General features: G+C 35.5%; 1 protein-coding gene across 1 annotated transcript; it reads right to left on the reverse strand.

Annotated features, from left to right (window-relative positions):
• Positions 1-4828: 4828 nt before the first annotated feature.
• On the reverse strand, positions 4829-5470 carry LOC131689501 (general odorant-binding protein 56d-like). Its single transcript, XM_058974622.1, has 2 exons — positions 5367-5470; positions 4829-5301 (listed from the first exon to the last, which is right to left on the reverse strand). The coding sequence occupies exons 1-2, from the start codon at positions 5415-5417 to the stop codon at positions 4954-4956; spliced, it is 399 nt and encodes a 132-aa protein (XP_058830605.1). The 5' UTR covers positions 5418-5470; the 3' UTR covers positions 4829-4953.
• Positions 5471-15739: the final 10269 nt, after the last annotated feature.

A 15739-nucleotide genomic window follows, 5' to 3' on the forward strand; every position in this document is an offset into this window, starting at 1 on the left:
TATTTCAATAAATTGCATTCTTTCACCTAAACAGCCATTTTTGCAACGAACAAACGAAGAAAATGATATACACTTCTTTTGTTTGCATTTTACCTGCGAAAATTGCGATCAAACTCGTGGGGTATATTTGTACCCCAGTAAGTGTAACGTTCTAGGGTTAAGATAGTCTATATATTTCTTTAACTTTAAGGTATTCTAAAAATTGCAACTTGAATATAATTTTTAAAAGATGTTATTATACTCATCTAGTATAACTAATTTAAAATGTTGAATTCAAAAATCGGCACCTTTAAGCTGTAATGGTACCGTGCCTTATCAAATGAATACAAATGACTGAATACAAAATAATGCTATAATGCACTTTCTTCATGAAGTACGCCATCTGCGACATTTCATATTTAAAATTTAAAATGTTGTTATTTCAAAACAACATTTTAAATATATTTCAATGAATTTGCCATTTTATTCCATTTGCAAACAAGCATATTAGTGAATATCATGACTTATCGAAATTGATCGTATTGCTATTGGAACATCTTTTCTCCACCATAAACCTTGCTTCTTCCAATCATGCGCTTTGCTTTGTATTTCACAGCTCTATTCATGATAAACTATAGCTCAGAAATCATGCAGCCTGCCTCGTGCCCCACTTGGCGTAAGCGTTCTCGTAAATGCACTGGTAAACGTCGAATGCCATAGTACACAAAACTGGTTCCACGTCTGTCGTACATTTTTTGTAAACTTCTTCAGAATCCTGCGGCTTGATGAAACGGGTCATAAAACTGATGATCGTGTTTTGATTGAAACTTAGGTCATCGTTCATGAAGCCAGCTTTCTTAACAAGACATTCGCCGAAACACTGCAAAATTAATTATTAATATCCAAAAACTCGCCAGTAACGTCAATAGCGAACCTCAATTAAGGGAGATCTAATCGAAAAATCTCCATTTTTAATTGCATTGAACGTATCCATGTCCACATTAAAATCGGACCGACAAGCATTGTATGCATTGAATAGGTTTTGTCCGAACTAAAACGTACAAAAAATCAATGAAACACTTCAAATATATTATGTTTAAAACTCACGCATATTGTCAACAGAGCAGCTAGCACAAGAGTCAAAATCGTCGTTTTCGACATCCCCACAAGTCACAATGATTGTTGTCAACCGACTGAATCTATAGTTTTAGTAAGGCCTTAGTTTTATGCTACTTCCAAGAACGCCTTCACAATCAAGTATTACAAACATTTAGGTTTTGATTTGGTTTCCCTTTCTCGATGGTGCTGCATACGCGACTAAATAACGGAACTGTAACCCACATTTCTTCCACACGTTTTTGGGCGATCGGCTGTAAAACGACAGTCGATCATGATGGTGTAGCCAGTAGCGTGTGTTGGAATCAGAGACCATTCGTAAATTACTGAAAAATTGATAACTGTTATGGTAAGATGGACCAAGACTGTTATATATCAATATATCATTCGGGAATAAAATAGATATTAAAAAATTTCCTAGTGTTCCAAAGCAAGGAGGAAAAGCACGGATTATCGGTGTTGTTGTCTTTCTTATAGAAAGAAAGGCCATAAAAACAATCTAAAATTCGACCATCAAATCAATTTTGTTTATTTTAGGACCAGGGAAAAGCCTCCCTGCACTGAAATTCTTTCAACTCTCCTCTTCAGAGAGTTAAAAACCTATGCATCTTTTGTACCAACAGATGACATATCGTCGCTGTTGTTCTATTTTATGACAACCTCCATTTAGCACATTTCGAGAAAAACGATTTTTAAAGTTTGAGATGGAATATCTCGAAAATTATAAATGGTAATGACAATTGATGCTTCTATCTATTCTGTATTAATCTCTCAAATATTACGATGATCAGTTGACTAAGTTGCGAGTTTTTACTATAAATGTAAGCAAAAGTCGCACTCACACGTGTCATAGGTGTGTATTGATGACAAAATTTGTATGGCGTGTCATAATCGTGCATCGTCGTCGCCGATCTAAGGACCAAATGTCATCAATAGTCCTAGACTCGCGCGGGGCATGAGATAGAATTGAAAGCTAACCAATGAATACGACAGCAAAACACTTATTCTTCGTGCTGACATAACTGAAGGTAATTGCCAACCGGTCCCCGATCCCTCTCGCGAATTGTCAATCCTCAAACCTTATACATAATTGAAGTCATCATTCCACTCAAATAAGACCACGTGTTCCCTAAGCACATTGAATGCTCTTTGGATCAGATCCCCCGTTAGTAAAACAAACCCTAAACAAACATGGAAATTAGTTTGCTCAGTCCAAAGAAAAGTTGGCCGACCGGCGGATACGTGTTTCCTTACAGTGCAATCACATCAACGAACATCCAAAATTTACATGCGACAAAATATCTGCAATCCCGAAAATAAAAGAATCGAAACCTCTACTTATTTGCAATAAAATAAGCAAAAAAACAGTTGAATACCCAAGGCGGCTCATTTTCAAAGATAGCACCACTGACCAAACACCCAATAAAAAAATAGATGACAAGGGACGCGGACGAAATGAGCTGAGCACCGACCGGCTGGTTTGCCACCTATTTTTCGGGCGAAGAGTTTTGGGGCGACATCCAGTAGTCGCTAGTCGCTGGTGAAACGCCAATTATTTGAATATGCCAATTTTGATTATTGCAGTATTTTTTCACTTTTTGAATCGAATTTTTTTCTCTGAAAAACCATTTTTCACTATTTTTATAATGTACGCTGTGTTTCTAGGTGTTTTCTGTGCACTTTTATTGTCCTTGCATCGAGAATCGACGGCCCGTAATGCGAGGAACAGAATTTTTTCATTTGCAGGAATTCGATTTTCACAAACTGTCACCACTCGCGTTAGTCGAAAATATGCCGAAAAATGCTTTTATAAGCCACTTCACTTTGTATAATCGTTAAATTGCACCGTTCTTCACACTTTCGATAACCGGGAGACAGTAAACTGTGCCGAAAATGATGAAAATTAACCGACTCGAAGGGAGCTCTACGAGAGTCAACCGCTCGCGACGAAGATACTCGCTCTCTTCCTCATTAGAATGGGACTCGGTTATATGAAAAAAATTAAATTTTGCTCCGAGCAACTTTTCGGGTGCCATTCTAGTCCTAGAGCAACTGTGCAAATTATTACCTCGATCGGTGAAACTATATTTTTGCGCCCATAGTTTAAAGTTTACATGGCATTTCGTATGGTGAAATCGACTTTTACCAATTAATTCCTCCTGGAGCCGCGCATTGCATCCTAAAAATAAATCAATATTTGGTTTTCATAGAAAATTTAACAAAGAATCAAAGTCTTGATTAATTTTTAGGGGGGAATGCACGACTCCTGGTGGAATTATTTTGTAGAAGTCGATTTCGCCATACGAAATTCCATGTAAACTTTAAATTGTGGGCGCAAAAACATAGTTTCACCGATCGAGCTAAGAATTTTCAGAGTTGTTTTAGTACCAAAATGGAACCTAAAAAGTTACTCAGAGTTGTTTTAAATAACAGTTGCAACAAATTTGCTAGACACAAAGCCTGTTGGTATTTTTTGAATAATTAATTCTGTATAATTACTACTAGGAGAAATAATTACTCGAATTACAATATCAGAAAATGCGCTGTACAATCTGCATCATTAGCTTTGCAAAAAGAAATATATACAAGAAGTCGTCATTTGAGAACTCGTAAATTTTTTTAGAAACATCTTATAAAACAAATTATGCCAAAATCGGCGATGAATAAATTCAATATTAATTCTTCAAAAGGGCTAATAAGATTTGTGTAAACAAACCTATTTCGCTCATTATTCCGCTGCCGAGTTGAATTACAAATCTTACTAGCTCTATTCAAAAGTTGATATGGAATTGACCTTTATATTTCGAAGAATAATTTAAAATTTTCTTTAAAGCGTAGAAATAATGAATAGCATATAAGTAAACCAGAAGCGAGTTCAGAAAAAAATTTCGGGAGGGGTCTGAAATTTCGGTTTTAAAATGAACATTGTACAATTCGTAATACGTAATAACCTTATTTAATGAATAAAAGTTTTGTTAGTCAAATTCGGCTTGGGATTATTTTGAGTTTGAAACTAATATTAACTTGAAACTAATTTGAAAATTCTCAACAAGTAAAAAAAATCGGAAGAGGTCCGGACCCCCAGAACCCTCCCCCTGGATTGGCCACTGAAGTAAACATTGAAAAATCATTTGTAGTAGTCTACATCTGTATGACGAAATAAATAAATTAACTTGTCTGTTGCTATGGTAAATAGTCGCACTGGATTTAAAAGAAGCCGTGAAGAAAAAAATTGACGGAAAACTTTAGTTTATATTAACCAACCATAAGCTGGAAATAGTTAAAGTGACATGTTACTTCAGAATAAATTATGTTTTCAACTATCATTTAGTTTATTTTACTTCCGAAATTTATCTTCGAAAATAAGTCACGTGAATGGAAGTAAAAGTATTTTTTTTTATTTTGACGCTTAGGGCGTTTTTACTATATATTTACGTGCAGTGTAAAGACAGCATGAAATGAGTCTTGCGTCGTTTTTGCAAGACGCATATGAACAGTAGAGTGGAATAGAAAACGAGTGTTTTTGCAAAGTCCTATTGTCCGATTCGGTTCAAAGTTGGAGCAGAAACCCCTGGTGGGACTATAGGAATCGACTCTGGGATGATCCGACGGGAGTCATTATTTTCTTGTCACTCTAGTGTTAAGTCACGATAATATTTACATGACTTCCAGTACTAAAGGTGCTTCCATTTTGGCCCGAAGTGTTAATCCGGCATGGTTTAATGTGGAGCACTTATTTGAAGCTTCAACTTAATTTTATTAGGAACTGATTCTCTAACATTCAATAATGGAAGAGTGTCTCATGAATTTCACCGCTTAGCTACAATTGTCCGTTTCACTTTAGTCTGTTCATGTCGCTTACATCAAACTAGCTCTGTTGGCAACGTAACATTCGAAAAGGCTGAACGATCGCTCGCATGGATTGGCACCACTGTTGTTCTTACACTTTTGCACAATCTCTTCAGCCTTGGTTCGATCGTACTGGGAGGAAAGTTTTTCGACGACATGATCTTCGTCGACATTTCCATTCCCATCGACAAATCCGGCACCATGGAAGAAACACTGTAAAAAGCATTTGGAGTTGCTGTCAACATTTGAAGTATCTCCGTTACGCAGACGCTGAACCGAATCTTCAGAGGTACCAGTTTCTTGCATACATCTACCGGCTAGCTGACAAGCAGCTTCCTTTTCCTCCTCACTGATGCCCTACAAAGAATTGTTTCATCAAACTCCTTGTCTAACAGCATTTGTATGCGTCCTCAAAAACTCACCAGACAGCTGGCAATCAAAGTAAAGGATACAATAACAACAAGGGATTTCATTTTGGAAATGTTTCCAACTTCCACGCCCAAATGGTTTTCAACTGACTGATGATAATTCGCGTCGAGGAATTCACTTTTATAGTGCTTTAACTCATTTTATAATTGGTTAATAATAATTGTCAGCCGACCTACATTGACTGATAACGATTGCTGTGGCAGGCGATAATTAGCGGTTAAACACTTCGATTAATTATTTTAATTGGTTATTTTATCGTGTGCTGTGTGTTAATGAGCATGTAGGTATTGTCTTTCGCGCACAAAGTTGACAGTGACAGTGACGAAAAAGTTAGGAGAGAGCATAAGTTTATATTCTAAAATGCATTAACAATGTGCTTGCGTATTTAAGCATTTCGATTCGGAGGTAATTTACAATTGTTTGTAAAGGGCGGAAACCTGCGATAAAATTAATTTGGGATGTTCAGTGGTTGTTCTAATTGAATCTACAACAATGTCTTTATTCATAAAACCGACAATATTTAAATAATAATTCTAGAAATCCCACTGTTCGTTTTCTCTTTCACTGGTGCCAAAAGTTAGGTCGAGTGATATTTCACTGCACTCTAAACTAGGAGAATCTATGTAGTTACACTAATTAATTTTAAACATTTGAGATGCCATCCATTGAAATGGTTTCAGCTTTTCAAGTAGATGGCAGCAGTGTCGTAAATCTTAGGAGACCTCCCAACTAATCCGGCCAATAAGGACGAAAATTACTTCTGCCTTACGCTCGAAAGAGCAAACAAGCGATCGTTTGCAAGAACTTCTTTCTTCCGTGATGACCTACAAGTATATGCACATTAGTGTGTAAACAGATTAGAAAACTACTGCCCGTGAAATTACTTTTCCGGGTGCCTTTTTTCTTGATTTATCTCTATAGTCGGTTCTGGAGCTGGCTCACTACCAGACGGAAGATGAAGTTGCCCATGAAGCGAAGAATTACTCAATCGCCTCACCGAGGCTTTATTGCCGAGTGGTCGCATGGCGCGTGGACTATTTAATTTCGGATGGAGGATTGGGACAGAAAATGCTCTTATCCCCTGGCGTAATCACATCGTGTGGTTATAAATGGAACAGGGCGCTGCTAGATACGTAATTTCATCAAAAGAGTGTCTTTTAAGTCAGTTTCCTTAAACGAAAGTAAATTAGAAATTGAGGAGGTCTAATGAGCTTGGGTCTCTGTTAACAATAAATAACTTAAAGAAGCTTTACGTGGACATTTTCTCTGACATCCGATTTACAGGACAACGAGCAAAAAGTTTTCTACTTGATAAGTGCAGCGGGTCTCAGGTATACCACCAAAAGGTGTTATGCAACCCTACCATAAATAGCTTCTGCATGGCTTCCTTTTTACAAACATTTACATTGCCTTGTAGTCTATGTATTTCACTTTGTTCTTTTCCAATAAAAAAAAACCGATTTAATCTATCTGCCAGTTAGATGAGGCATTTCTTAAACATATCACTGTTGAACCATTTAATTCGCTGAACCAACTCTAGAGATGAACAGAGTTTCGAGTCCTGCACGAATAAAATCTCGAATGAACTTAATAAATTTAATGAAATAAATAACAAAAATGGTTCAGATCAAATGAATGTTAGACAATATTAAAAAAAATATAATCAATAGAATAATTTTTTTTTCAAACTAGCAAATTGAATGGAATGAAGAAAAAAAACTGACTTGGAAAATAGAAATAATAGAGTTAATAAAATGAAAAAATTGAATAAAATACATGAACTGAAAAAAATAAAATATTAAAATGAACAAAATGAATGAATAAAAGAAAAAAAATGAATGTAATTAATAACATTGTCAAAAATAAATAAATCAAATGAAATGAATAATAGGGATAAAATTAACCCTTTCACGCCCAACTTTTTTTTTCTATCGCTCATAGGGTTTCAAAACAGTTTTTTCTTAACAGTGTTGGAATAAAGAAACGAATTCTGTTATTCCGGATGTCTAGAAGCTGCTCAATATTTAGCTTTCGAACCTCAAAACACGTCTCCTGCAAAAGTTCAATAGCTCAATTGGTCGGTAAAGGTAGTCGAAGACAGTCTAAATTGTTATCAGTTTTCGAAAAAATTTTTTGACAACGAAGATATATTGAAACCCAATGACATTGAGAATTGATTACGAAATTCTACGGTTTTACTGAGAGCGCATTTTCCCATATGTTATTGAATTGGTAAAATTTCGTACAGCGAAATGGGCAATAGCCTGGCCATTTTTGCAACATCACTCGATCTCGAAGAGCGCCGGGCTGAAAAAGTTTCCTTTTAGCCTAATAAAAACACCTGTTAAATTTAACACCGATCCAAGAACAATTAATGGACCCGCAAATGGATTGAAGTGAACCAAAGGCAATTTTATTGAAATTTTGTACTTGTTCGCTTTTTTCCTTAGATAAACTATTTTAACCTCCTTTAGCTATTGGGGTCAACATGACCCCAAATGAACTTTCAAAATGCGATAACTTTTTAAGTTTTGCACCTAGAAGTTTAGAATTTCTTGACTTTTTTCTCTTTGATGGAGAGCAACGATTTTTACGATTTCAAAATTTTCGCTCATTCCTGAAGGGCTGTACAAAAAAGTTACGAATAAGGTGTTAGCGGGTCATATTGACCCCGATTTCGAACTCAGTTTTAAAACACATTTTCAACCAAATCTATATGTACTTAATTTGTTTGTTAGAGTTTCAAGTTTCAGTTTCTGGTAAATATTACCGTTTTTCACCTGGTTGGTAGGTGGGAATCGATGTTGAATGGAGTCATGTTTGGCATCTATAGATGTATGCAGAACCGTCGTCATAAATCACAGGTTTATTGACAGAATACTAATAATAAACACGAACAAAACAACATTGAGGATGTATACATTTAATTTGTACAGGATACGATCGATCTTGGAAGTCCCGCATTACGATTCCGATGCCAATTCAGGGGGTACAATAGTATACCGCCGGAATCGGCCAAACATGACATAAACTAATTACAGTTCAGAATAGATAATATTTTAGCTTTAAAGGACCACTTCAACGGAAAAAATGCTTGGCCACGGAAAATACTTTAGGAACACTGTTGATTGCTTTGATGGTTCTGACAAGACAGACCAAGCAAAAATCTAGCGGTTTATTTGAAAAAGTTACTTTTTACAAATTTGTATACACTGAGAAAAAAATATGCGGAGTTAGCATATTTTCTGTTTCCGTCTCTTTTATTCTGCTGTGATTTTTATGCATTTTTAGCATGTGCTTCTAGGAAGCATTCAATGACGGGAAGAGCAATTTACAGCTGAAGAGGCAAGAGGCAGATAGAAATATATGCTATCGATGACTAAATGGTGTTACACTCAAATGTTTAGTAAGATCACTGCGGTTGTGTGCCAAATATGTTTAGTTTTATCTTACAAATCTAGTTCCTAATTTGAAAAAAACACTGTTTCGACCAAAAGAGCTGAATATTGAAGATGTTCATGATGTCCAGAGGTTAGTCACGAATTTCGCAATTACTATGTACATTGTCGTTATATTAGTTGATGAGGTTTCTCTCTGATTTTTCGGGCATAATAATGTCACTCACGTTTATAATTTGAGGAGCTTAGTCACAAATTTAATATCCGTTTTGCTTTGTATATTATATGTACAATTTATAATTATTATATACTTATAATTATAATATTCCAAAATTTTGTGAAATTGTTCACGTGAAAATTTCCAGACCTGGTGCATTGGTGAAATTGGAAACGTATTTAAATTTTGTGAATTATTTTACGAATAAGAAGGGTTTATCGTGACTAACATACTCGGAATCAGGAATCAGTTTACGAGGCTTGAAGGGATCCATGAATATTATTTCGTGAAACTAAAGCAGTAGTTTTATAACCTCATCCACAACCACAAAAACCTGATCATGATCAAGATATAATAAATCATTAATCAGTTCACGTCAAACCGTGAACAATGTTCTTAAATTTATGAATAAATTCACTAATCAACACTTGGTTTATGAAAAATGTTCATCAACTAGCTCACAGACAGTAAAAACGATTTGTCAATGACTAAGCGGAACCCGTGATGTTCATAATAAAATCAAATGTCTCCAAAAATAAAGCAGCGTTACAGAAAAATGAACACGTTTATAAAACTCGTGAATTTCTGTTAACGGTCCTGTTTCCGAACGTAGAAACACGATTATTCTAGAATTCATGGCACTTTATTTCTGAATTGGGGAAAAATGTCGGTATTGCGATACAAATTGGTCGTCCTTACAAGCATTTTTATTTTCATAATAGGCCGATCAGTCACTTCATGAAAACTCTCGAAACCGAAACAGTTTTCATGGACGACGGAGATAACAAAAGGCGAAACGAATATATATTAATACTAATAAGAATTAATAATATATACGCAGCCATACTGAAAACAATATGGTTAAAATAAAATGGAAAAATCTAACTGGCAACTTCCTGATGCCAGTAAAATGCTGGTGGGCTCGGGTCTCCCAATATTCCAACTTGCGACTAAGTAATACGCTCAGTTGTCACGTGTCTGTTGTTCCTGTACTCCCGCTTTCCAGGTTTTATAACAAATTTCGGATCTATTTTGAGCTATTCAGTTTCAGTCTCTAATTTCCAGTAAATCGTATGTTACGGCATCAGAAAGTTCGAAAGTTACCGATTTAAAACATTCGACACACATGTTGCTACCTAGTTTGCTCGGAGTCATCGAAGTTGAATACCGTAAGCTCTTATTACAAATTGTAGTTGATGTAGATGTACGTTTGTGGGTTCATATTTTCAATCTCAAACATATAATTTTTTTCGAAACAACCATGACGACAGTGAACATTTTTTACTTTTTACTTTTATATTACAAAATAAATGCTTTCTTAGATAATGTTCAGTGGAAGCCCATTGATATTTAGTTAGTGGTTGTGTGTAAAGTAATTACAATGCGTCTTGGAGAATCTAAATAAAAAACTGATCAATATGATTCGAAATGAATTCAAAGCGTTTGTATATACGATTGACTATGATCATGTTGCAATATTACCAAATGCCTGGGAGACGTTGGAAAAACATGACCCTACAAAATTTCAGTGTAAATCCGAGATCAGATACCGGAGGTACTGATACCTAAACACCAAGCTTTCAATATGTGAAAGGAATATATCTGTCATTTTTAAATGGCATCAGTAAAATCAACTTACCAGTGCTACGATCGGCTAGCAGACGGCAATCGGCAGACGGATCTTGCATGCAAACATGGATACGATGGTTATCCGCGTACATATAAAGCGATGTTGATACGTAACGAATGCTTACACGGGTTTTCCCAAAAAATATGTTCTAGCTTATCCATCGATTCTGTGTCTGTGCTGACCATAATAAATAGAGTTTTTGCAACAGGAATAAATGCACGATGATGTGCAGAAAGTTTGGTTGAAATTGGTTAAACATTTTGAGAACTAACATCCAAACTGAACATCCAAATTCATAAAAGACACTATATGAAATCCACTTGATATTGTCCTATGAACTGGTGATAGACAGGGGAAATCATGTTGCAATACTTATAATAGTTGTAACACAACTTTGCACACGTAATTTAACAACTTTCACAGTTAGGCACAAATCTCCGGCTACATACAAGGAACAGGGCATTTGAGCCAATATATTTTGATTCCTGATTCACCTTGAACTGAATACCTTTAGTGAAAAAAGATTAACTATTCGTGGTATAATGCAGATGTTTTCAAAAAGTGATTCATCGATATTGAAAGTTGCGTTCAATACATTTTGTTGGCTGAACTGAATTTGGACTAAGTTTTACATGACTGTAGTCCACCTCATTTGTTTCGACTGTTGAAGACAGATATAAAAGCCGCCTGTCATTGATCGGATAGTAAGACGGATGTGGATGGTCCGAATAATCCTGCTGACAGTTGTATTTCTGACACTAATTTATCTTGAAAACAGCTCCACATTTTCATTATACTCTATCATTAGTGTTGGAATGGAAAAGATCAACATATCAAGCATTTCGATATTTTTCGCAGTGTATATTTTCTAAAATTGATATAAACTCTTTTCAATTAGCATGCTTGATAAAAGCATTGATGTCAATGAAGTCATGTCATTTGAATTAACAAACAAACCAAATTGAAATGTTTACACAATGTAACAAATGTTCGATTACGAATGGTCATTTATGGAACGATGTTTTCAGAAAATTCTACATTATAAATAGGGAAAAATTCATATCAATATTGATGATCAAAAGGAAATAAGCTAGATACAATGCTTATTTTATTGAGATATGTGTATATGCTTATAAGCACATTTTGCAATGTTCAACGTTTTCTTTTGACCATATATTATCCACATTTACGCTGTGCATGCAAACTATTACAAACACCATAGTGTTGCCGATATGGATGTAAATAAACATCCCTTCACCCAAATCTTTCGGACAGGAAATTCCAAATTTTTGAGTACTTTTTGTGGAAGCAGTGAATTGAAAAGGTTACTTTGGAATGTCACAAAGGGATCAAGGTACGTTCAGTATTATCTTTTATTTATTTACGGAGATAACCTGACTAGAAAATTGAGCTACGAAAATGAGCCATGTTGATTGGATTTATACAGGACCAACAATTTTCTGGACAGGAAATCTTTGTAATAAATGCATATTTCGTTTTTCGGTAAATTCCTAAATATTGTTTCAACTTCATTTTAGGTAGTAAGATGATTTCAACGAAATTGGAGCGATATTTACGGAGAAACAATTTATTTTGCGGAGACGTCACATAACCACAGTTTTCATTGAAGTGGTCCGTTAATCGAATTTCTCGTCCGGTTGAAGTAAAAGGACGTCGCCACACTATTAAAAATACTAATAAATATTAAATAATTTAATTTCTTATTTCCTAATTATATATTGCAACTGATAATTTTACGCCATGGGCAGTATAACTTAATTCTTGCAAAAGAACACAATTTCTCACTAGAATTTTGTTACTTGGTGATCTGTGTATTCATATACCACCCAACATCTACCTTATGACTGAACGCAATGTTTAATCCAACGGGTCAATACATAAACTCTGTTAAAATTTTACTTTGAAGGAATGTAAAATTTTTGTCTTTGAAGTGAACATAATATTTTTTTGGAAAATAGTCGAGTAATTTCGCAAAATATGTTCGGAATCAAATTTCTTGAATCACGTAGATGTGTTTTCATGTTTTGGATATTCAAAATCATAATATTACTTTTTATATAACGGTTTCATTTTTAGGTATTGAAAATTGGTTAGTGCGGAATAAAAATATAAATGTTTAATATATACGCCGTTCGTAAAGGGATTTAGACAACCTATGGCTTGTCAGAAAGTCAAATTACTTTGTATGATAGTTATTTGCTTACAGCATATCACTAGTTATTTGCTTAAAATGTATCTCAGAATGTGAAGAACATATCCGAGAACAGAAATAATAGCGTTTAATGGTCAAATCGGGCATTTAGTTTCGTTTATATCGGTTCAGCCATTGCTGTGGTAATTACATGACATTAGTGTACATTAGAGTGACAAGAAAAAAATGACCCCTATCGCCCCCCTGACTCGATTCCTAGTCCCACCAGGAGTACTTGCTCCAAATTTGAAGCAAATCGGACAAGTCTAGCTACCGGACCAACGCTCCTGAAGTTTGCATGCGATTTTTCAAGAATTTACATGGAGAAAACACACTAGCTCGCAATTTCACCACTAGATGGCACTGTATGCAGCTTCTTATCACTGTAAGTGAAAATAAGAAAGATAATTTAATTGTCTACAACTTTGTCGAAGACTGCTAGTTAATCCGTGATTAAATTTCTAAAGAAGTGATGTCTGAGTCAGTTTTGCATGGAGCCTATCAGTGCATGGTTGTGTATCAGTACTCGATTTCTACGAGCTAAACATTATTGTGAATTAACGGTTAGATTTAGCTCAATAGTATGTTGAGAAGAATTATATTAATTAATACGAGTCATGATTTGGATAGAACATTTTAGTTCGACATGTTACCGCATAGAGGGCACCAGCACTAACTTTTCAACGGAGAGAGATAGAAATTGGATGTCTTCTACAAAGTTGTATTTCAGTAATTTTTCATTTTCATTCATTTTTCAGTAATTCTTCCGAGCATCTCGATATTCTATCTCTCTTTTATGAAAAGTTTGTGTTGGCGTCCTGTATGCGGTTACAAGTGGAACTAAAATTTTCTAACCAAAACGTGACTCGCATTATTTACTATAATTCTTCCAAACATACTGTTCAGCTAAATCTAACTGTTATTTCACAAAAATGTTTAGCTCGTTGGGATCTAGTACTGATGCACAACCATGCACTGTTAGGCCCTATGCAAACTGACTCAGACATCACTTCGTTAAAAGTTTAATAACTTCTTTCAGCGAAGCATGATTGACTAGCAGTCTTCGACAAAGTTGTAGACAATTATCTTTCTTATTTTCACTTACTGGGATAATACAATGCATACAGCGCCACCTAGTGGTGAAAATACGAACTAGTGGGATGTATCTACGTAAATTGTCGAAAAATTCCATACAAACTTCAGTAGCGTTGGTCCGCTAGCTAGACCTGTCCGATTTGCTTCAAATTTGGTGCAAATACTCCTGTTGGGACTATAAATCAACTCAGGGGTGGGCCGATCGAGTTTTCAAAAAGTCATTATTTCTCTGGGGAGTCTAGTGTACATTAGGGTGACAGGAAAAAAATGACCCCTTTCGGCCCACCTCTGCGTCGATTCCTAGTCCCACCAGGAGTACTTGCACCAAATTTGAAGTAAATCGGACAAGTCTAACTACCGGACCAACGGGCCTGAAGTTTGTATGGGGATTTTCAACAATTTACATGGAGAAAACCAACCAGCACGCATTTTCGCCGCTTGGTGGCACTGTATGCATCGTATTATCACTGTAAGTGAAAATAAGAAGGATAATTGAATTGTCTACGACTTAGTCGAAGACTGCAAGTAAATCCGACTTTGTGAAAAGAAGTTATTAAACTTTTAACGAAGTGATGTCTGAGTTAGTTTTGCATGGGGCCTCATAGTGCATGGTTGTGTATCAGTACTCGATTCACACGAACTAAACATTTTTGTGAAATAATCGTTAGGTTTAGCTCAATGGTATGTTCAGAAGAACTATAGTAAATAATACGAGTCATGCTTTGATTAGAAAATTTAGGTCCACCTGTTACCGCATAGAGGGCGACAACACTAACTTTTCAAGGAAGAGAGATAGAAATTTGGTGTCTTCTACAAAGTTATAGAACAGGCATTTTTCAGTATTTCTTCTGAACATCTTGATATTCTATCTCTCTTCTATGAAAAGTTAGTAGTGGCGCCCTCTATGCGGTCACAGGTGGAACTAAAATTTTCTAACCAGAACATAACTCGTATTATTTACTATAATTCTTGTAAACATACTATTCAGCTAAATCTAACCATTATTTCACAAAAATATATAGTTCGCGGGACTCGAGTACTGATACACAACCATGCACTGCTAGGCCCCATACAAAACTGACTCAGACATCACTTCAGTTTAATAGCTTCTTTTAACATAGCCGGATTTACTAGCAGTCTTCGACAAAGTTGTAGACAATTAAAATATCTTTCTTATTTTCACTTACAGTGATAATACGATGTATACAGTGCCACCTAGCGGCGAAAATACGAGCTAGTGAGTTTTCTCCATGTAAATTGTTGAAAAATCCCATATAAACTTCAGGCACGTTGGTCCGGTAGTTACACTTGTCCGATTTGCTTCAAATTTGGTACAAGTACTCCTGGTGGGACTAGGAATCGACTCAGGGGTGGGCCGATTGAGTTTTCAAAAATTCATCATTTTTCTGGGCAGTCTAGTGTACATACATACAGATACACACGCACACACACACAAACCTTGTTCTAATTTGTCCAGCTGAGTCGATTGGTATATGAAACTTGGCTCTCCTGGCTTCGGAAAAAGTTTTTAAAGCTGGAGCGAATCCTATACATTTTTTGTAAGAAATGTAAAAAGGTGAAACTCGCTAGACGAGAACTCGAACTCAAAGTTGAACGATTACGATAGAAGCGCGGCAATTAATTTGGTTAGGTTTTTCATAGCTCGTTCAGGCGTAACGAAACGAATTCGTTTTACATATATTTGATATTTGGAATTGGAATGAAATAATTTAGTTTTTCGAAATTTTAAATTTTGATGCTTAATTTTTGGACGGTCTCCGTTATGGGGTCGTGAATAATTGAACTAAACGAGA

This window comes from Topomyia yanbarensis, chromosome 3 (genome assembly GCF_030247195.1).
Source record: "Topomyia yanbarensis strain Yona2022 chromosome 3, ASM3024719v1, whole genome shotgun sequence".
Lineage (NCBI taxonomy): Eukaryota > Metazoa > Arthropoda > Insecta > Diptera > Culicidae > Topomyia > Topomyia yanbarensis.

What these genes read in the sequence shown, in the direction of transcription:
- LOC131689501 (XM_058974622.1), bottom strand. Translation starts at nt 5,417, where the DNA reads ATGAAATCCCTTGTTGTTATTGTATCCTTTACTTTGATTGCCAGCTGT. An exon ending in CTTTGATTGCCAGCTGTCTG is followed by an intron (nt 5,302 to 5,366) that starts GTGAGTTTTTGA and finishes AATTCTTTGTAG; the next exon opens with GGCATCAGTGAGGAGGAAAA.